Source organism: Ascaphus truei, chromosome 5 (assembly GCF_040206685.1).
Source record: "Ascaphus truei isolate aAscTru1 chromosome 5, aAscTru1.hap1, whole genome shotgun sequence".
NCBI classification, from domain to species: domain Eukaryota; kingdom Metazoa; phylum Chordata; class Amphibia; order Anura; family Ascaphidae; genus Ascaphus; species Ascaphus truei.
The window spans coordinates 256,448,924-256,469,070 of record NC_134487.1 but is presented as its reverse complement, the minus strand read 5'-3'; the positions used below and the strand labels follow the sequence as shown (position 1 = coordinate 256,469,070).

The 20,147-nt window shown below is 42.7% G+C and overlaps 1 protein-coding gene across 1 annotated transcript in view; it reads left to right on the top strand.

The window, feature by feature from the left end:
* Positions 1–20,147, top strand: part of HMMR (hyaluronan mediated motility receptor) — a 41,272-nt gene that overhangs the window by 3,971 nt on the left and 17,154 nt on the right. The window contains exons 3-15 of the mRNA XM_075601905.1: positions 525–610; positions 941–1,018; positions 3,115–3,303; positions 3,942–4,028; positions 10,923–11,034; positions 11,534–11,599; positions 11,688–11,761; positions 11,842–11,931; positions 16,003–16,100; positions 16,485–16,571; positions 17,261–17,439; positions 17,573–17,718; positions 19,832–20,046. Coding sequence (XP_075458020.1) covers positions 525–610; positions 941–1,018; positions 3,115–3,303; positions 3,942–4,028; positions 10,923–11,034; positions 11,534–11,599; positions 11,688–11,761; positions 11,842–11,931; positions 16,003–16,100; positions 16,485–16,571; positions 17,261–17,439; positions 17,573–17,718; positions 19,832–20,046 — 1,507 coding nt within the window. The remainder of the gene's footprint in view (positions 1–524; positions 611–940; positions 1,019–3,114; positions 3,304–3,941; positions 4,029–10,922; positions 11,035–11,533; positions 11,600–11,687; positions 11,762–11,841; positions 11,932–16,002; positions 16,101–16,484; positions 16,572–17,260; positions 17,440–17,572; positions 17,719–19,831; positions 20,047–20,147) is intronic.

Sequence of the window (20,147 nt, the reverse complement as noted above, 5' to 3'; positions counted from 1 at the left end):
TTCAAAGTGTGTGTGTTTAATTTTAAGTAGCTCAAAACGAATAAATTATCATTTGTTATTTGCGTGCTTGTCCTCTTTCGCAACGGACCTAAATTGCATTTGTCTGCTCATTTCTATCCCCCCACCCCCCCTGTTCCTGGGGTATATACGTGTGGAAAGGTAAAGTCTATTCCATCCCCTCCAGGGTAAATGAGATGTCCGTTTTAAATCTAACGCGTCGCGTGGGTCAATATGAAGCTGCAACTTCATGTGTTGTGGCTTCCTATTGGTCCGTGGGACGCATGGGGATTTTTAAATGTGGAGAAGTGCCGGCGGAACATTTTCTGGCATGTATCTCAGGAAGCTGAAATGAATATGATTCTGCTCTGAGGACCTTTCTTACACCGTACACAGCATGTGGAAAGAAGGACAAAGGTGGGGGGAGTTGGGTGGTTACTCCATTTTTTACCTTTGCATTAACTCAAATGTGTGCTCAAGGCCCTAAAGTTGTACAAGCTGATCTCAATGTCTTAATCTTTCACCAGAGGACCCGACTGGCGGCAGCCAGAGCATGGATAAAGAATTAACCTCTCCAGCTCGTCTACGCAAGAACTCATCTCTTGGATCAACTGTAGGACTGTTTTAAGTGTTTTTCCTTGTATAACAGTTTACTTGTGGGAGGGAGGGAGGGAGGTGGAAAACAGCTATTTAAATAGAAATTGAAAAAAAATTATGTGATTAGCTTGGTCTGTTGAGGTGTATATATTTGTGTAATTTCTTATTTATTGAAAGCAAGTAAATACCATTTAAAAACCTGTTTCGGTGCTATCAGAAGGTTAATAATGCATTGTTACAGGTAATTGGCTTAAAATAATGCGGGATTATGGAACAGTTGGTAGCCCACACAATACAACGTATTTAGGGGAAGTCTCCTGACTCGGACATTACTTGTTGTTCACAGCCAAACATGCGACAGAAACCAGAGAAGGATACAGAATTCATCAGAGAGATGAAGAAGAAAAGGATGTTGGAGAAAGAGGTATATTATGTTCTCAAATAACAACCCTAAAAATACTAAAGACATGTTGGTTGTGGTAGAAACTTATTTTTATCTGTCTTCCTAAATTCACCATTTATTGTAAATATCTCTATCTCTATCTCTATCTCTCCATAAATGGAAATGTTTACATTTACAGCTGTCGCCCGGATGCCTTAAGCATGTCCCATGCCATTGGTTCATTTTGGCCCTAGGAGGAAATTAACTTTATTTGTTTTTGTGGAGAGATGGTCCCCAAATTTGCACTGTCTTTTTTTTTTTTTTTTTTTTTTTTTTTTTTTTTTCATCATTTACCATTGGGATGGTAAATCAAGTTTTTGAACTTAAACTTTAGTGTGCTTAGACCTACATGGTCTAAAAGTAAAATAACCTTAAAAAAAAAAAAAGTATTCCCCTACGTTTGAAGCAGAGGGTTTCTGCAGCTGAATCTTGTTAATTTCATGACCGGGGACCCCCTCCTTCTAGAGATACATACCTGAGAAGGTGCTGCGTGTTTAAAGCGCCCACGTCCCGCAGGCCAATAGGAAGCCACGTGCAATGAGGTTGCTGCTGCCTCTTGGCCCACAGGACCTTTAACCTGCCAGATTGGGTGCCCAGCCGGAGCGGCTACCGATGGCAATTTTGATATCTATTACGGTAAGCGGGAGGTCCCTGGAACTGATGTCAACGAGGCTTGGCTCTGGAAACCATCTGCTTAATACCTAGTAAAAGAAAAATTAATTAAACCCACAGGTTACACTTTACGTACTCCTTTTGTGAGTGTTTTTATTGCTTGTAAACGAGTCCCCTAGTGCATAGCTCTGGTATATCAGGCGATGCTCCTAATGATATCTGCAGTATAAATAGAGATTCCGGTTTCAGATTTTAAAGGAAAATCCTCACCAATGACTATCTTGCACTTTCGGATAAAACCGATTAAAAATTGTAAATTAAGCATAATGTTCTATTGAATTAGGCCTCTTATAGCAGCCCAGAGACGGGTAAGAAATAACACAAGGAGTATGAGAACTTAAAATATTCAAACACCAAATTCAAATGTGTCAATTTATGTTTAACAAGGATAGCTACATAAAAAGATTATGCACACAAAAAAATTAACATCGGAACTGGACTCCGTACATATGAACGATTACATTGGCGTATTGTAGGCCAGGGGTGGCCAACTCCAGTTATCAAGGGCCACAAACAGGTCAAGTTTTAAGGATATCCCTCAATGACTGAGCCAACTGTGCTGAAGCAGGGATATTCTTAACCTGACCTGTTGATGGCCATTGTGGACTGGAGTTGACCACCCCTGTTGTAGGGTATCACAACTATCAATAAATCCTAATGAAATATCTGAAATGTTGAGCATTCAATAATAAATATCTTGTCGCCATGTAACAAATCTCATTAAGCTTTCCCTGTGACTTAGTTTTTTTCTCTTAATGCGGCTATGCTCATAAAGCATGCTAAAAATTAAAACCTTCCAATGTAACTAGCTTCCATACAAGAGTTCAATCACCCATAAAGGGAATTGTTTCCCTTTTTTGTGAAATTAATGTTGCCACTTTTTATTGTGGCACCATAATTACTTTACAAAGAAGTGACAATTTAATTGCTGTCTTGGATCCACAAACCGTCTTATTCCAGACAATTAGACGGATTAAGCAATCTATCATTTATTCACCATGGAATCATAACTCTACATAATGGACATGCCAGTCACCCACATTTAACCTACTAAACATGACCTTGGTATAACTTATTTGGTTTCACGTGGCACTGCCTCTAACTTAGCCTTACAGTGTCTTGATGTATGTCACAGCGAAGGGATTCTGTTTAGGTAGTGCTTAGTAGAGCATTCTCAATTTGGCCGTTATGTAGACTAATAGAACATATATATCGGTTTTGTCCTTTGTTTTGACCTTTCACCCATCTAGTTTCATCATTGGTCTTAATTGATGTTACCCTCTTTCAAAGGTGATCTCATAAATGTTATGCTATGCTCATTGGTTTTCAAAATGTAATCTGTAATCCATGCTATAACAAGTACGTCCAATCTGTTAAATGTAATTGTGTGGGTTTTTTTTTTTAAGATTCGCTCACTCATGAAAGAACGTGCTGAGCAGAACAAAAGGTTTCAAGCGTTGGAGGAAGAGTTTAAAAAGACAGAGGTTAAACTTGGTATTGCTAAGCGAGAGAGGACTTCTCTATCTGCAAACGTAGCATCCCTTGAACGACAGATTGCTGACCTAGACAAGGCAAATGATCTTTTAAAAGCCAAAGTATGTATCTCTGCTCTTATACATATACACTGCTAAAATAGAACACGATTGTCAGTGTTGTAGGCCCCTCTATTGCTGAAGATGCTGATCGATAACATTTGCTGATGTCATGGTAACTGGAACAACTCATTGGAGACATTAGAATAAATGTTAAAATATATTTTACATTTTAAAAATGTAAACTCATATACCTAATATCTTCTATAACCATTTAAAGTTAAAAAAAAAAAAAAAAAAAAGTGCCGTATTTCATATCTTAAAGGGTTCCATGTGCTCTTTCCCCATTGGCCGCATGCCAAAATATATTGAAATAAGAATAAAACCGCTCTAAGGGGTATGGGCAGTGAGCTCATTTGCCTCGAGTGAAGTTTAATTTATATTACTGCACCTATTTTTTTAATTAAAATTTAAGCTCTTGCAGAGGGGCAGAATGGAGAACTTTCACAATTGTTAAATGCATGGACCCACATGTCTTGGTCTCTGCGGGAATGTCCTGCGATTTCGTGTCAGACCCATCCTCGCCATGTCGCAGCCCTGAAAGGGATGAGCTAAAGGGAGACGGCAATGAAGTTGCTAGCAATGGTATTTCTAAGTCAGTTACTATGTTGGTGGGTTAAACTGCAATTTTCTTATTTTAGTTTTCTGATGACAGCATGAAGAAGAAAATAAACAGTCTGTGCGCGGAACTGATGGAAGCAAAGAATAAAGTGGATGCACGTGATAAGGTATGTTTTCTTTCAGTACCGGGTGTAAATAATAGGAAAACTGGATGGTTACCTGTAATAGATGATTGGCAACCGTAAATTAGTCATAAGAATTCAAATACAAAATCGGACCTCTTACAGGCGCTTCAGTATGTAGCAATGCTTAAATACATGAATAGATCGGCTATATGCTCCCTCGACGCATGCAGATATTGCATATGCCACTAATAACTAGCTTAAGGCTGCTATCTATTTTCAAAATAAAATGTCTCCTGGAAGGGCAAAAAGCGATCTTTTAAAGTAAAAATAAGTTATGCGAAAAGGAGATCAGCGCAGTCTGCTGATTTTAAGAATGTGTTGAGCTTTTTTTGTTCCCCACAAACCAGTACCCCGCTTATAAACTAAACTCCAGTATGAGTAACTGAATACAGACTTCATTTTTGTCCTCAGGCTGCACCTAACCAAGAGGTATGATTTGTTTGAGGGGGCATGCACTTGGGTGGGCACATTTTATAAAATGGTCACATTACTGCACAGGGCACTGCTGGTTACACAAATGTTATTGTAGATCTTTTGGATGACTTCTATTCTAGGTGGCATGGTTTTTAATGCAGGAAGAAAAAACCAGGGGAGCGTAGATACCTTTAAAAAGAAAAAAAGACAAACATAGTGCAACCTGTAGCAAAATATGTTATAAGGAGCTCCCAGCTGGGCACCACATACTAAGGCCAATGCCTAATGGGATATATCAGCAGGAACAATTCGGAGGAGATAATCTTTAGAAAAGAGAAGCACACATGCAGTATCCAATAAAATACAGGTTATCCAAAAATAATAAAAGTGGAGGCTTACAGAATCCCAATGGGAAAACAGCATTGACGGTGGTGATCTCAAGACCACATCACAGCGTCTCTGTGTCAGCAAACCGCCACGGTACACTTCAGCCTGGAGCCGTCTCGTCACTTCCGGTCTTGGGGCCGTCACGTCACTTCCGGTTGCGCCGCCGGTAGGAAAACAGCTACGGATACCCAGGCACTCTTTCCTTCTTGATTAAGAGGTCACGCTCAACGCGTTTCGCCGTTCTTGCAGACGGCTTCGTCAGGAGTAGCAGTGACCTGTCCTGGGTGTCTTATTTATACCCATACTGCTATCAAACTCCCCTCCTCCATAGGATGATTGATAGAACATCCCCCAAAGTCACGGGCCAATTACATGCATGTGACCGCACACAGGGAAATACATATACTTAAAAACAGTGATAAACATTTAATTATACAATTATAATAAAATAGTTTAATAGTACCAAAGCATATTTTAAAAACATATTAAAAATAATAATCCTAACTCATAATAAAATACACATTAAAGTATATAAAAAACACATCAGCTATCCTACTCTTTCTTAGTCATATTGAGCAGACGATAGATGAATCTTAAAAAGACAAAGAAATTAGGTTAGAGTACAACATCAAATTCCAATAATCTTATGAAATGTGGACTTTGAACTTGGTGTTTTTCTTTAAATTTGGTGTTTTTCTTTAACCTGGTGTTTTTTCTATTTTTTCTGTAAATTTCATATTTTTATAGGATTTAGATGGGATTGCACCTTTTATATAATTTTTGAGAGCATTTTTAATTGACTGGTGTTCAGTCTTTGTGGTCCGATCTATGTCTAAAATAGTCAAGATGTCCTTATAACTTTGCCTCATTTCATAAGATTATTGGAATTTGATGTTGTACTCTAACCTAATTTCTTTGTCTTTTTAAGATTCATCTATCGTCTGCTCAATATGACTAAGAAAGAGTAGGATAGCTGATGTGTTTTTTTATATACTTTAATGTGTATTTTATTATGAGTTAGGATTATTATTTTTAATATGTTTTTAAAATATGCTTTGGTACTATTAAACTATTTTATTATAATTGTATAATTAAATGTTTATCACTGTTTTTAAGTATATGTATTTCCCTGTGTGCGGTCACATGCATGTAATTGGCCCGTGACTTTGGGGGATGTTCTATCAATCATCCTATGGAGGAGGGGAGTTTGATAGCAGTATGGGTATAAATAAGACACCCAGGACAGGTCACTGCTACTCCTGACGAAGCCGTCTGCAAGAACGGCGAAACGCGTTGAGCGTGACCTCTTAATCAAGAAGGAAAGAGTGCCTGGGTATCCGTAGCTGTTTTCCTACCGGCGGCGCAACCGGAAGTGACGTGACGGCCCCAAGACCGGAAGTGACGAGACGGCTCCAGGCTGAAGTGTACCGTGGCGGTTTGCTGACACAGAGACGCTGTGATGTGGTCTTGAGATCACCACCGTCAATGCTGTTTTCCCATTGGGATTCTGTAAGCCTCCACTTTTATCATTTTTGGATAAACTGTATTTTATTGGATACTGCATGTGTGCTTCTCTTTTCTAAAGATTATCTCCTCCGAATTGTTCCTGCTGATATATCCCATTAGGCATTGGCCTTAGTATGTGGTGCCCAGCTGGGAGCTCCTTATAACATATTTTGCTACAGGTTGCACTATGTTTGTCTTTTTTTCTTTTTAAAGGTATCTACGCTCCCCTGGTTTTTTCTTCCTATGTTTCGTGTGGACCTTGAAACAGTCCGTCTAAGGGTTTGAGTGTTTTTATTTTTACTTTGTATTTTGTGTTTACCTTCACATTTATATACATAGTTTTTCCATTAAGTGTTTATATATTATATTATTCACTGTGTTTAGGTATTGAGCGCCATCTTGTGTGTTCTATATGGTTTTTAATGCACTAAAAAGTATTTGTTCGGTTAGTGGTGGCGGGAGGTAGCAAATAGTTGGCACTAGGCCGTTTTGCATGGACTGCGTACAGGGTGTGCTAAATACCACTCATTGTTTTTTAAATCTTGAGCGCCTTTCCCTTTGCATTATTGCAATTTTCAAAGTTGAGGTTCCATCGAGTCCAGTGGTGGCCAACATCAATTCTCGAGGGCCACCAACACGTCAGATTTTAAGGCTATCCCAGCTCCAGCACAGGTGGCTGTCAATGACTGAACCACTGATTGAGCCATCTGTGTTGAAGCGAGGATATCCTTAACCTGAACTGTTGGTTGCCCTTGAGGATTTGAGTTGGCCACCACTAATCTAGTCTGAAAGGTGCATTCTCAAACAAACATTTTAAGAGTCCAATCCCACAGACTGTAAAAGGGTTTGGGTTTTTTTTTACGGCCGACTAACTGGCTTCACCTAAATATAAGAAAATGCTAAAAGTAAAGGGTTTTTTGCTGATTGGTTACAAGTTGAAATTCTTATTGGCATCTGAATGGGGAAGACAGGGCCACCAACAGAAATCATGGGCCCCGGGACAAATGAAAGGAGCAGCCCCCCCCCCCCCCCCTCCTAACCCTTAGCGCACCTACCACAAAAAAATATCTTTTAGCGCGCAACTTTTACTTAACTGTTTTCTTATTGTGATACAGAAAAAAACATTACAATGCAACCTATTTATTTTTATATTTTCAACAAGACATATATCTGCCTGCCTGGGTGGGTCAATGTTGACGGTGGGTGGGTCAATGTTGACGGTGGGTGGGTCAATGTTGACGGTGGGTGGGTCAATGTTGACGGTGGGTGGGTCAATGTTGACGGTGGGTCAATGTTGACGATGGGTCAATGTTGACGGTGGGTGGGTCAATGTTGACGGTGGGTGGGTCAATGTTGACGGTGGGTGGGTCAATGTTGACGATGGGTCGATGTTGATGGTGGGTGGGTCAATGTTGACGGTGGGTGGGTCAATGTTGACGGTGGGTGGGTCAATGTTGACGATGGGTCAATGTTGACGGTGGGTGGGTCAATGTTGACGGTGGGTGGGTCAATGTTGACGGTGGGTGGGTCAATGTTGACGATGGGTCAATGTTGACGGTGGGTGGGTCAATGTTGACGATGGGTCAATGTTGACGGTGGGTGGGTCAATGTTGACGGTGGGTGGGTCAATGTTGACGGTGGGTGGGTCAATGTTGACGGTGGGTGGGTCAATGTTGACGGTGGGTGGGTCAATGGGAGACGGTGGGTGGGTCAATGGGAGACGGTGGGTGGGTCAATGGGAGACGGTGGGTGGGTCAATGTTGACGGTGGGTGGGTCAATGTTGACGGTGGGTGGGTCAATGTTGACGGTGGGTGGGTCAATGTTGACGATGGGTCAATGTTGACGGTGGGTGGGTCAATGTTGACGGTGGGTGGGTCAATGTTGACGATGGGTCAATGTTGACGGTGGGTGGGTCAATGTTGACGATGGGTCAATGTTGACGGTGGGTGGGTCAATGTTGACGGTGGGTGGGTCAATGTTGACGGTGGGTGGGTCAATGTTGACGGTGGGTGGGTCAATGGGAGACGGTGGGTGGGTCAATGGGAGACGGTGGGTGGGTCAATGGGAGACGGTGGGTGGGTCAATGTTGACGGTGGGTGGGTCAATGTTGACGGTGGGTGGGTCAATGGGAGACGGTGGGTGGGTCAATGGGAGACGGTGGGTGGGTCAATGGGAGACGGTGGGTGGGTCAATGGGAGACGGTGGGTGGGTCAATGGGAGACGGTGGGTGGGTCAATGGGAGACGGTGGGTGGGTCAATGGGAGACGGTGGGTGGGTCAATGGGAGACGGTGGGTGGGTCAATGTTGACGGTGGGGGGGGGTCAATGGGAGACGGTGGGGGGGTCAATGGGAGACGGTGGGGGGGTCAATGGGAGACGGTGGGGGGGTCAATGGGAGACGGTGGGGGGGTCAATGGGAGACGGTGGGTGGGTCAATGGGAGACGGTGGGTGGGTCAATGGGAGACGGTGGGTGGGTCAATGGGAGACGGTGGGTGGGTCAATGGGAGACGGTGGGTGGGTCAGTGGGAGACGGTGGGTGGGTCAATGGGAGACGGTGGGGGGGGTCAATGGGAGACGGTGGGGGGGGTCAATGGGAGACGGTGGGGGGGGTCAATGGGAGACGGTGGGGGGGGTCAATGGGAGACGGTGGGGGGGGTCAATGGGAGACGGTGGGGGGGTCAATGGGAGACGGTGGGGGGGGTCAATGGGAGACGGTGGGGGGGGTCAATGGGAGACGGTGGGGGGGTCAATGGGAGACGGTGGGGGGGTCAATGGGAGACGGTGGGGGGGTCAATGGGAGACGGTGGGGGGGTCAATGGGAGACGGGGACTGGGTCAATGGGAGACGGGGACTGGGTCAATGGGAGACGGGGTGACGGTGACAGTGACGGGGTGACAGTGACGGGGTGACAGTGACGGGGAGACGGTGACGGTGACAGTGACGGGGTGACAGTGACGGGGAGACGGTGACGGTGACTGGATGGGTGGGTGGGAGACGGTGACTGGATGGGTGGGTGGGTGGGTGGGAGACGGTGACTGGATGGGTGGGTGGGAGACGGTGACTGGATGGGTGGGAGACGGTGACTGGATGGGTGAGTGGGTGGGAGACGGTGACTGGATGGGTGGGTGGGTGGGTGGGAGACGGTGACTGGATGGGTGGGTGGGTGGGAGACGGTGACTGGATGGGTGGGTGGGTGGGAGACGGTGACTGGATGGGTGGGTGGGTGGGAGACGGTGACTGGGTGGGTGGGTGGGAGACGGTGACTGGGTGGGTGGGTGGGAGACGGTGACTGGATGGGTGGGTGGGAGACGGTGACTGGATGGGTGGGTGGGAGACGGTGATTGGATGGGTGGATGGGAGACGGTGGGTGGGAGACGGTGACAGGAGGAGCTGGTACTTCCCCCTCCGTCCCACGTTGGGAGCGGGCCCTGTGTATACGCGCCGGGACCTCAGGGGAATCACCGTTTTAAAAAAAATCTAATTAACTGGCGCCCGGCCGCGCAGGGAGTCCGGCCGCCGGGCCCCCCTGACCCACGGGGCCCGGGACACCAGTTCCCTTTCTCCCCCGCTGTTGGTGGCCCTGGGGGAAGGGTTTGTCAAGGGGATTTTTTTTGTTCGTTTTTTTTTTTTTTACACATTTTAACCCTTATCCCACCCAGTCATCAGTGAACCAATAAAGTTAGTGAGGTGGGACTTTCGCTGAACCGTGACATCACACAAAAGGAAGTTACCAGCGAAACGAAGCTTCTCCACATTCAACTTCACCCAGATGATACCCATTAAAGCAACAAAACGTGAAATCTTTGGGGTTTAAAAAAAAAACTGTAGTATTTGGATAATGGTGATTTTTTTTTTTTTTTAACCATCCTTTGATTTCTATAGCAGGTTTATCCCACCTCCCAAGCAGTGCCAGATCTTTGGAACGCCTTTCTATTTTGTGATAATTTGTTGCCAATGTTTCCATCAGTTTGAGCTGTAAACTGTAAAAATAGATTACCTTGGTAATATCAGGATACATTGTAGCTGTTGATTTACACTGACTGTAGGATTGATTTGAAACTGAAAGGTGGCCATTGTATGCCTAACAATCAGGATTTATTACGGAGCACCAAACGATTGCCAGCTTCAGTAAGAATGTAGAATTCTACATTGTCACATGCTTTTTACATATTAAAATAAGAGAACCAAAAAAGGGGACTAGTATTGCAGCTTTAAACACGTCAGTGGAATTGGTTTACTTTGGTCCTAGGAGGAATCGTACCAACGTCTAGACAGTCGAAGCATTCTTGGGAATTTAATGAATGTGAAGTAATACTTGATATTTATATGTACACTACAAAACAATTCCTTTCTTTGCGTGAAAATGACAGCCTTTTTATACACTCCTGACCAGAAACGAAATTGCAATCTGAGATCAGCACATTTTTATTTATTTCAAAGCTTCTGTAGAACGTATATACAAGCTTGTTAAGAGGTGCCAAGTTTTGGTTCAATACCTCAGCTGAAAGGAAATAATTTGCATGGAAATAAGGGAAGAATAGTTCATGTTTTGTCTTCTCTGATTGCAGGAAATATGTTGTCTTCAGGTAAACTTTGAGGAGCAGTTTAAAATGCTTCATAGTACTGTGGAGGCTTCTAGCATTGCATTACATTCTCTGAAAGAAAGGAATAACTTTCTCGGTAAGTTACATACTTCTGTTAATTGAGCTTGGATATGAACTAAATGAATAAATGGGAAGATTTTCCTGACTTTACTGTGTACGGTTACAGTAGATTTGACTTTCCCTGAAAGCCTTAATCCATATGTCCTACTCCACCCAAAATGTGTAAATAAGACCATTTATTTTAGCTTGCAGTGTGATCTATTCACTGTTATGAGGTAGATTGTTGTGTATAATTGCAGGATACTTCCACCGGGATTCACAAAGCTCTGATAACGGCATCACCACTTGATCTGGCGTTAACTGCCATTCTTACCAATGGTGGTTAACGCTGGTAGAGCTCACACTACCCTTCGTTGAAGCTTTGTGAATTCCTCCCTCCAGCCCCCCTTTGTGTCAATTTCTTAAAAAAATGTATGCTGTACAATTTTATTTTTTTGATACTTCCCTACACAAAGCACCAGTTCTATAAATAATCATGTCATGATTTTAATTTTAATTTTTTTTCCACACTTAAGAGGAAAGTCGTCACGAAGCAAACCTGCATAATAAGGTTCTGGAGAAGGAGCTGGACCAAGTTCAAAGTAAGGCTAATTACAATTTTACAGTCCTTTTAGTACATCCTTACTAATAAACCTGTAATGTAATCTGAATGAACTCCTATGTTTTCAGCTTTAATTGAGGAGTTGCGTGGAGAAAACAAAAACCTTGAAGGATATCTAGGAAAGGCCCAGGAACAGATGCAGGTAAATTTGGATTCCCGTTGGTGTGTTTTTTAAGGCACAGTTTAAGTTTGATTGGTTAATACATTTCTCTCTGTTTCAAGGATCTCCGCATTGAAATGAGCTCCATGGAGAGTGCGTTTGAGAATAAACTTCAACTCGTGACATCAACTATGTCAGAACAACAAAGCCTGGTAAACCCACCAATAGCTTATCATTTCAACTGTGGATGTTGCTACCTCAAATTTGTATTCTCTTACTATGGCCAATAATTAATCTTCATTCAAATGTCTAGCGTTTCTAAGGCTGCGTCTATAGTATATCAGACGGAGGGGAGGCGCACACACGCTGCAATACTCTTGCTGAAGCCTGAGCTTTTTTATGGCTTTGCAGGGTATGCAGCGGGCGCGATTTGGGGGCGTGGCAATGACGTTCCTGTGCGGACGTCACTTCCCTACCTCACATCCCGATCCACTGGCATTTTTTCAGATGCAGCATCTGAAGCACTGTGCAGACAAGTTCACTTCCCCCGGTCTGGAAATTGTGTGTGTGCGCGCATCACCGGCATAATAAAAGAAAAAAATGGCGTCACTTTGAAAATGTAAGTTCAGTTTGATTGGAGAAGACAGGTCATGAGATCATGCCATCATGCAAAAAATCACTTGGCTCTGTCTTCTTCAATTTCGCGCCTTTGCCAGCTCTGTCTGACGTGCGTGCTGGTGCCATCTATAGACATCCTCAAAGAGGACCATAGATGTGAACGCGCAGCGTGCGCGCGCCTCCGTTCCGCTCGGTCTGATATATACTATAGATGCGGCTTTATGAGCTATCAAATGTGTGTACAGAAGTAGCAGACTTCATTTTCTGCTCACCGACACCCCTCCCCCTTGAAACAACAACCTATACTTTTAGATCTCTCGTCCATCCTCCAGCGCCATAGGCAATGGACTCGACCACCTAATGTAGAACAGGAAAAATCGTGCACCTGCCCTGTATAGACACCACCCTCCTTACTTGTGCATTGTTCTTTCCTGTTCTACCTGGTGGTAGAAATGTGCTAGGATTTAGAGTTTTTATTTATTTTTAGGCTTCCTCAGGTGGTCTCAGGCCAATAGGTAACCACCTAAGGGTGTGTTACCTGGGGAGAAGGTCAAGGACATCCTATCCTGGGCTCAAAGGCTGCAGGAATTGGTCAGCTCACCGGTGAGGCTGGTTCCCTATACAAAGTCTGTTAACTCTATGAGGGCTGGTACAGGAATGCCAGCCGTGACCTCATGACCACCCGCAGCACCACAGAGCCAGTGATTGCTGCAGTGGGGTGGGAGGCGGAGTCCGACAGTGTCCTAGGTGGCGGAATCGGACGAAGTCCCTCAGTAGCACTCTGGACGTCATGGTGGAGGAAGCCACGTATGGCTGGGTGTGTCAACCTGAAGCGTCCTCGAACGTGCACAAGTGGCTGTCACTTCTGGAAGTCGGCGGGCCATTTCAAAATGTGGATCAGCTGGCAAACAAGTGATGTCAGAGGAGATGGACACTGGGAATACGGAAAGTGCAAAGAAGCCGCTACTGCTGTCTTGGTGGCAAGTACTGGAAGGGGAATGATACAGGGGGAAACCTGTGATCACACAGAGCTGGAGGTGGGGATTACCTGTTTATGGTGTATATTCTGTACACAGATTTCAGCCTCCCACAATACAAGGCCCGAAGCCCTCCAGGACCCAGAATATGGGATGTCAGACCCAAGAAGGCATCTGCAAAGACAAAACATTTAACTTGTTCAAGATGTGAACTGCCTCTACCTGATCAGTACAAGAAAATTGTACAATGCTTGCATAAAGCAATTGGCAATGGAGGAAAATACCACCCAGATTTAGGGTTTTCTGGAATGGTTACAATCAGCAATGCAGCAGACCTTTTTGACAGCTTCAAATCTGATTATTTATTTTTTATTTTTTTACAGACAGCACCAATGTCCTCAATGCAAAGAGGAGACCTAGAGCGATATCGGAGGCGTTACTCTGCATTCTTACAGGAATCCGATTTAGGATTCTCAATAGGAACAGAATTTACCGATTATTCATCTGGTGAAGTGAGAAGAATATTCAAGCTTCACAAAAGATAATGACAAACTGGTGAAAGGTTGCTAAACAAGCCTATAAGGAAGAGGGATTATGTGTTCACATGGGTCAATGGTCTTCCCAGTGCATACGGCAATCAAAAAAGGGATTAGTGAGTAATGGCAGCATCCAGATTAGAAACCATCCTTTGCGAGAAGATTTAGCCAAATGTACACATTTGATCCAGATCACGGGCGCAAACTATTGATGCTGTCCCCCCCTGGTGCTTGCGCCCCCCCATCTTGTTTTCTGGCGTCAAATGACGCAGCGGGGTCATGTAACGTCACGCCATGGCGACGCGTCACCATGCTTCTGAATCCTGATAAATTGAGATTTGCAGAGGCCTCGCATGATCCCCCAGCATTAAATTAAATGCCTTGGGGAAGAGCGTGGGTCTGCTGCAACAGCCCGTGCCCCCCCAGGAAATCTTCTGCGCGCCCCCCAGTTTGCACACACCTGATCCAGATTATTCTGAGGCTTGGGGATAGCCCTCCAAAGGTAGACATACCAGTTGCAAGACTGTCCCAGAAGATTGGCCATCCCACCTAGATGATGGCTCACGGTTCCGGAATCCAATGGATGAGTTGAATGTGCATTGAGAAGAGTGTTTATGATGGCAGGGGCTCTATGCAAGCTAAGTGACGCATCATTGTGTGTTACCAGGCCACCAAGGGAATGGGGTAACCCAGGTAGAAAAATGTTCAACAAAGCTTCCCGAGATCAAATTTTGAAGCTATTTGCGCTAATTCCCCTTGGCTTTCACTACTTATACGATGCATCTATGGAGTCATCTGTCTAACTGCTAAAATGTTTTGTCCTTTAAACCGCCTGCAGGGCATTATACCCCAAAGCTTGGATAGCAGATGCCACTTCGAAGAACAAACTTTGCTCCATGCTATTCGAAGGTTCGTTATTTGAAGTGAAACTGGAAAAACTGGTTGACAGATGACGACAAGACGAACCTTGCCTCAAGACCAAAGCGCTACCAAACCCACAGATTATTATTTATTATTATCTTTTTTTTTCACAATGAATACAAGTCGTACAAAAACTTGAGGGCAATAATTTTCCTCAAAAAGAAGGATTTAGTGGAAGCACAAGAGGAATCTCTGTCAGTGGCCCAGGTGTCCTAATATCAGCATCCTTCTGACACCAGAGACTCCTTTCCAAGAGGTAGTTGGCAAAAAGGAGGAAGACTCCCAATATTTTACCACACAATGGCAGCAGAAAATAGCAGATTGCTCTCTCAGCTGATGGAAAAAGGGTATTCAATAGAATTCACAAAGGCCATCAAGCCGATTCCTCATTTCTTCAACACTATTCAGGGCTTATAGAGTCATATGTACATATACCACAGCATCAAGAAAAGAACGGATCACGTTCTACTATGTTCATGGTTCCAAAAGCCTCAGGGTTCAGACCAATCCAACATACTGTATAAAACTTGTAAATCTTGGTCATCAATTGGGGGAGAGGGGGAAGCAAATTGATACAAACGCACAGCATTCACGTTTTTAGGTCTGCATTTCATCAAGCCACAGCAGTCTATTGATCACCAGACAAAAGGGAAAATCTGATCAAGTCTGACACCTCACCCCCAAACCCCGCCCCCCCCAGCCCCCCCCCCAAAAAAAGGCCATTGTGCTACTGGATGGGCGGAAATGGAAAATCTGGCTTGATGAAGATCCTTTTTATCTTCCCTCCATCAGGCAACCTTGTCTAAAATGTGTTTACCTACCCATATAATCCTATAAACACTGCACAGATAACGGGGGTAGGTGCCCTATGCAGGGCAGGTGCAGCCTTCCTCCTGTCCTACCTCAGGACTTGAGGTCTATTACCCATGGTGCTGCCTCACGGACTTAAGGGAAATACATTTTGAGGAAGTCAAATCTTCCTTTTCTAATGGATGCTGTGTTGGTGCAGAATATCTTGGCATACCCAACCAAAAGACGACGAGCTCTGCTGTGCTTCCGTTTGTAGTTGGCAGGACTTGGAAGAGTTCCCTAAAGTGTTTTTGTTTTTAGGTGTGGGCTTTATGCAAGTTCTATTGACTCGCCTGAAAATGCTACAAATGGAAAGCTTCTTAAAATTACATGCAATTACATTTTTATCCCAAATCTTAATTCTAACGCTTCTTCTTTTTAGGTTATTGCAAAACTAGAAGAAATGGAGAAAAAGTTTCACGAGGCACAGAACAACTTGGACCAAACACTGCAGGAACTGTCTCGGCTTGAGGAAGAACTGTATGTCCATTTACGATTTTTTTTTTTTTGTTCTACAAATGCTCTTTGGTTTTCATATTCTAGTTTGCAAAGTTAATGTCAACCGTAAACATTAGGATAAAAGGTATCCATGAGTTTGCCGTCTCTATCCTTTTTTTGTAGTATTATAATTCAGTGTTTTCATGACTATCCTGTTAAGCTCTGGTTCACAATACATAAGTATATTTCTGTATAATTTTGATGGGGAAAGATTGGAAGGTGTACTCTTTCCACCAAGAATCTCTAAAACGTGTTATATTTCTGTATAATGACATTCAAGTATTTTGTAGCTAGGTGTGTGATATATATATATATCTTTATATCTATATATTTTTTTTTTTTCTGTTTGTTTTCTTCGGTTTGCAGTATTGCAACTAATCGGGGAAAAAGCAGGTTGGTGGAGGAGACGGCTGAAACTGAAAGAAAGCTATCCGCATCTCTGGAAGAAATGAGGTACGGATACTGCTAATTGAATTAGAAGGACTTTTAAAGGAGCAATTTGTGCACTTCAAAAAAATATATATTTTTTTGGAAACAGGTTTTGAGCAGCGGGCTTCTGGAGCTGAATCTCATTAACTTCAGTTCCCGGAGACCCTCTGCTTCACAAGATAGATCTCCAAAGGCGCTGCTGGTATTACGTCAAGTTTTGAAGCTCCCACGTCAGGCAGGCCAATAGGAAGCTGAACCTGATGACGTCATAGCTTCCAATTGACTCGCTGGGCGTGCAGAGATTCACGTGAACCCTGCTAGCCGAGTGGCTACTGGTACCACTTGTGGAGTTCTGTATCTCCAGAAGCATGGGGTCCCCGAAGCTAAAATTAATGGCATTGTTCTCCGGGGACACCTGCTTCAATACCATGATAACATTTTAAAAAATTGCCTGCTTGGATTGCCTCTTTAATATGGTCTTCATACACTTTGGCAAGTTTACTGTAAACTATTTTTATTCTACATAAATGGAACAGTGCAAGGGTATATTTTGATTTGCTTTTCTTCCTCTTATAAAAATATTCTCTTTTATGAAGTTTGGGGCAACTGCAATGGGTTGTGATGCTCTTGTAGCAAAATACAAATGAACTAATTTTGAAATGTAATAATCAATGATCTAAACTTCCCATTTTATGTTCCATTTTTCTTTATAGTGGTGTTCTAGCGCAAGCTGAAAAGTACAAATTGCACCTTGACCAGACAGAAGAGCTAGTAAAGCAGAAAGACCAGGAACGCGAAAGCCAGAAGGACTTCTTCAGACAAAGGGAGGAGGAGCTGTTGGCACAAATCAAAGAGCTGGAAGTAAAATATTCCATGCTTGTGCAAGAAACAGGTATTTAAACTGAAGTAATTCTTGCTTCTTGATGGACGTAGCAGCAGGCATGATTGCTAGTGAGTGTTTGTAGACCTGGCCAAATTTGAAAGCCAAAATTGTTTTATATGTATTTCACTCATTTTTGTTTCAGAAAAGCTTGCGATGGAAAGTCAATCACGAGAACAACATTTGAATGTGGAGCTAGAAATGCTGAAACAGAAGCTGAGCCAAGGAGAAGGACTTCAAGTGTTACAAAACAGAGAGGAGGAACTGCATGCACTATTACAGAAAGAGATGGTACAGTGGATATTGACTGCATAGTTCTGGATGTATTTAATGTTTTGAAAGAAATCTTGTTCTTAAAAAAAAAAAAAAAAAAAAAAAAAAAAAATATAGGGGTGGGTCCCCCAGAGCTGACCCACAACCTGCAAACCCCTGTATATTGCTTTTTTATATTTGAATTACTAAATACAGTACATAAGCCAGTTGATAAACACATCACCGTCAATACTACTCCACAAGAATGAATTGCAACATCAAGAAATCTGCCTCTCAACAAATTACACACGACTAGCAAAATGACTCCTGGAAAAAAAAAAGCCCAGACCGACCGGTCAAAAAATTTGAAAAATGTCACTAAAGTATGCAACTGATTAGAGATGATAAAATGAGCACACCTCCAATTATCACATCTACAAGTATGGAGACTACACATTAATACCTAGTGATGGTGAAACCAGTAATGAGCAAAAGAGGAACCGATAGAGACTTCCCCTAAGATGACATGACTGTAGACAGATACTTGGACAGGCCATACGTTTCCACCACCCGACATTCAGAGGCATGAACCGGAATCCATGACCCGGTCTGAAGTTGCAGGGGAAGTGTGCCGAGAGATGTGAAGGAAACCCAACATGGGGTCATGTAAATTATTTTCATCTGTGTAATCGGTAGCACTGTGACCAAAAACTTTTCATAAAACAAAAAAAAAACTTTTTTTTTTTTTCTGAGTCTTTTTGCTAGTCTTTCTGTTAGCTTTGTTGTGAGGCAGATTCGTTAATGTTGCAATTTATTGTTGTGGTGTAATATAAAAAATTTTTTTTTTTTTTAAATCTTATTTTGTATTTGAGTGCTTATTGTTTGGTATTTTGTTTGTTTTTGTTACATTTGACCCAACAGCACCCCAGTTAATAAAAAAAAATATATATTTTTTTTTTGCTTGATTACATATATAAAAGTGTGCTATACTCCAATTTAATTTTACTAAAAATCTTAAACTTTTGGACCACTAAACCACACCTATTTTACAAAGAAAGTTACCACTGTATTATTTTAGTCATGGAGAGCAATATATTCATTTCCATCTAAGGCTGGTGAATAGAAAACCCCGTGAACACCCCCTCATTTAATCCTGAATGTAATGGGTAGTAGGCTCTGTTTGGGAATCATTCAATCTCCATTAGCAGCCACATTTCAGGGGTATTACCTTGTATGAATTGGTGGAATATGCAGTATTATTATACTATAATGATTGTAAGCAGGGTGACCACACGCAAAGTATAAAATATATCTGTTGTATCCCAACCTGAGCATATGATCCATTTTCCCTGGTGTTGACCTAATCGGAGCGCCACCTATGGGGAACCTAAAAGCTGGTCTTGCAAAATAATTAAATGTACATTTTTGTTTTTCGGTAACAAACTTTTTCAAATTGGAGCAATAGGATGAATTTTTACATCCATAAACTGAGACAACATGGCAGTTTGTAAATAAATTTTAACAATATGTCAGAGGTGTTTATTCACATATGTGGCGATCTCTGATTATTAGGTCAGCACTAAGAAAAATGGATCATATGCTCAGGTTGGGACACAACGGAGAGAGATTTTATACTTTGAGCCTGGGCACCCTGATGGCTGAATTGCCATCATTGTTGTCTAATACTGTATATCCCACCAATAATTCATGAGTCCATACCCCTGAAATCTGGCTGCTAATAGATATTGAATTATTCATAGGTGACAGATGGCCTACAGCCTATTACATTCATGAATAAATGAGGGGGTGTTTTATATTCACCAGCCTTAAATGGGAATTAATAATATAGTGTCCCCCATAACTAAAGATATACAGTGATGACTTTCTTTTTCAGTATAATTGTGTCGTTTAGAGCTCCAAGTTTTTTTGAAGATATGCAGTATATTTAAGTGACATTTTAGTATAGATGTTAGTTTTCATACCCTTTGTGTGTGTGTGTGTGTGGTGGTTTTTTTTTGTGGGTTCCTGATTTAAATTTTACCTTCAGGTTCTTGTTTGTTAAAATGTGTGAAACACTATCCATCTTGGTGTTAAGTTTGTGACCAGTTGCTCTGTCTGAAGGTCGTTCGTTGTGTACCATCTCTGTGCTTAGGAAATGTCTAATTCACTGCGCCTGGAGCTGCAGAAAGTACAAGAGGAAATGATCGGCGAGCGGCATCTGTTGGAAGAGGAGCTGGAGGGAACACTTGATGAGCTTGACAGACTGCAGCTTGAGGAAGAACAGGCTGATAAATTAATTTTCCAACTGGAACAGGAGAATAAGCAGAGGGCGGTGGAGCTGGCTCATCTGGAAGGAACACTAAAAGCGTATGTGTGAAATATTACCCTTTAACTGCCAAGTACTTAAATATGCAACATGTTATGCTGTCTGTTTACAATTTATCCCATACCACCTACCTCACATTGCA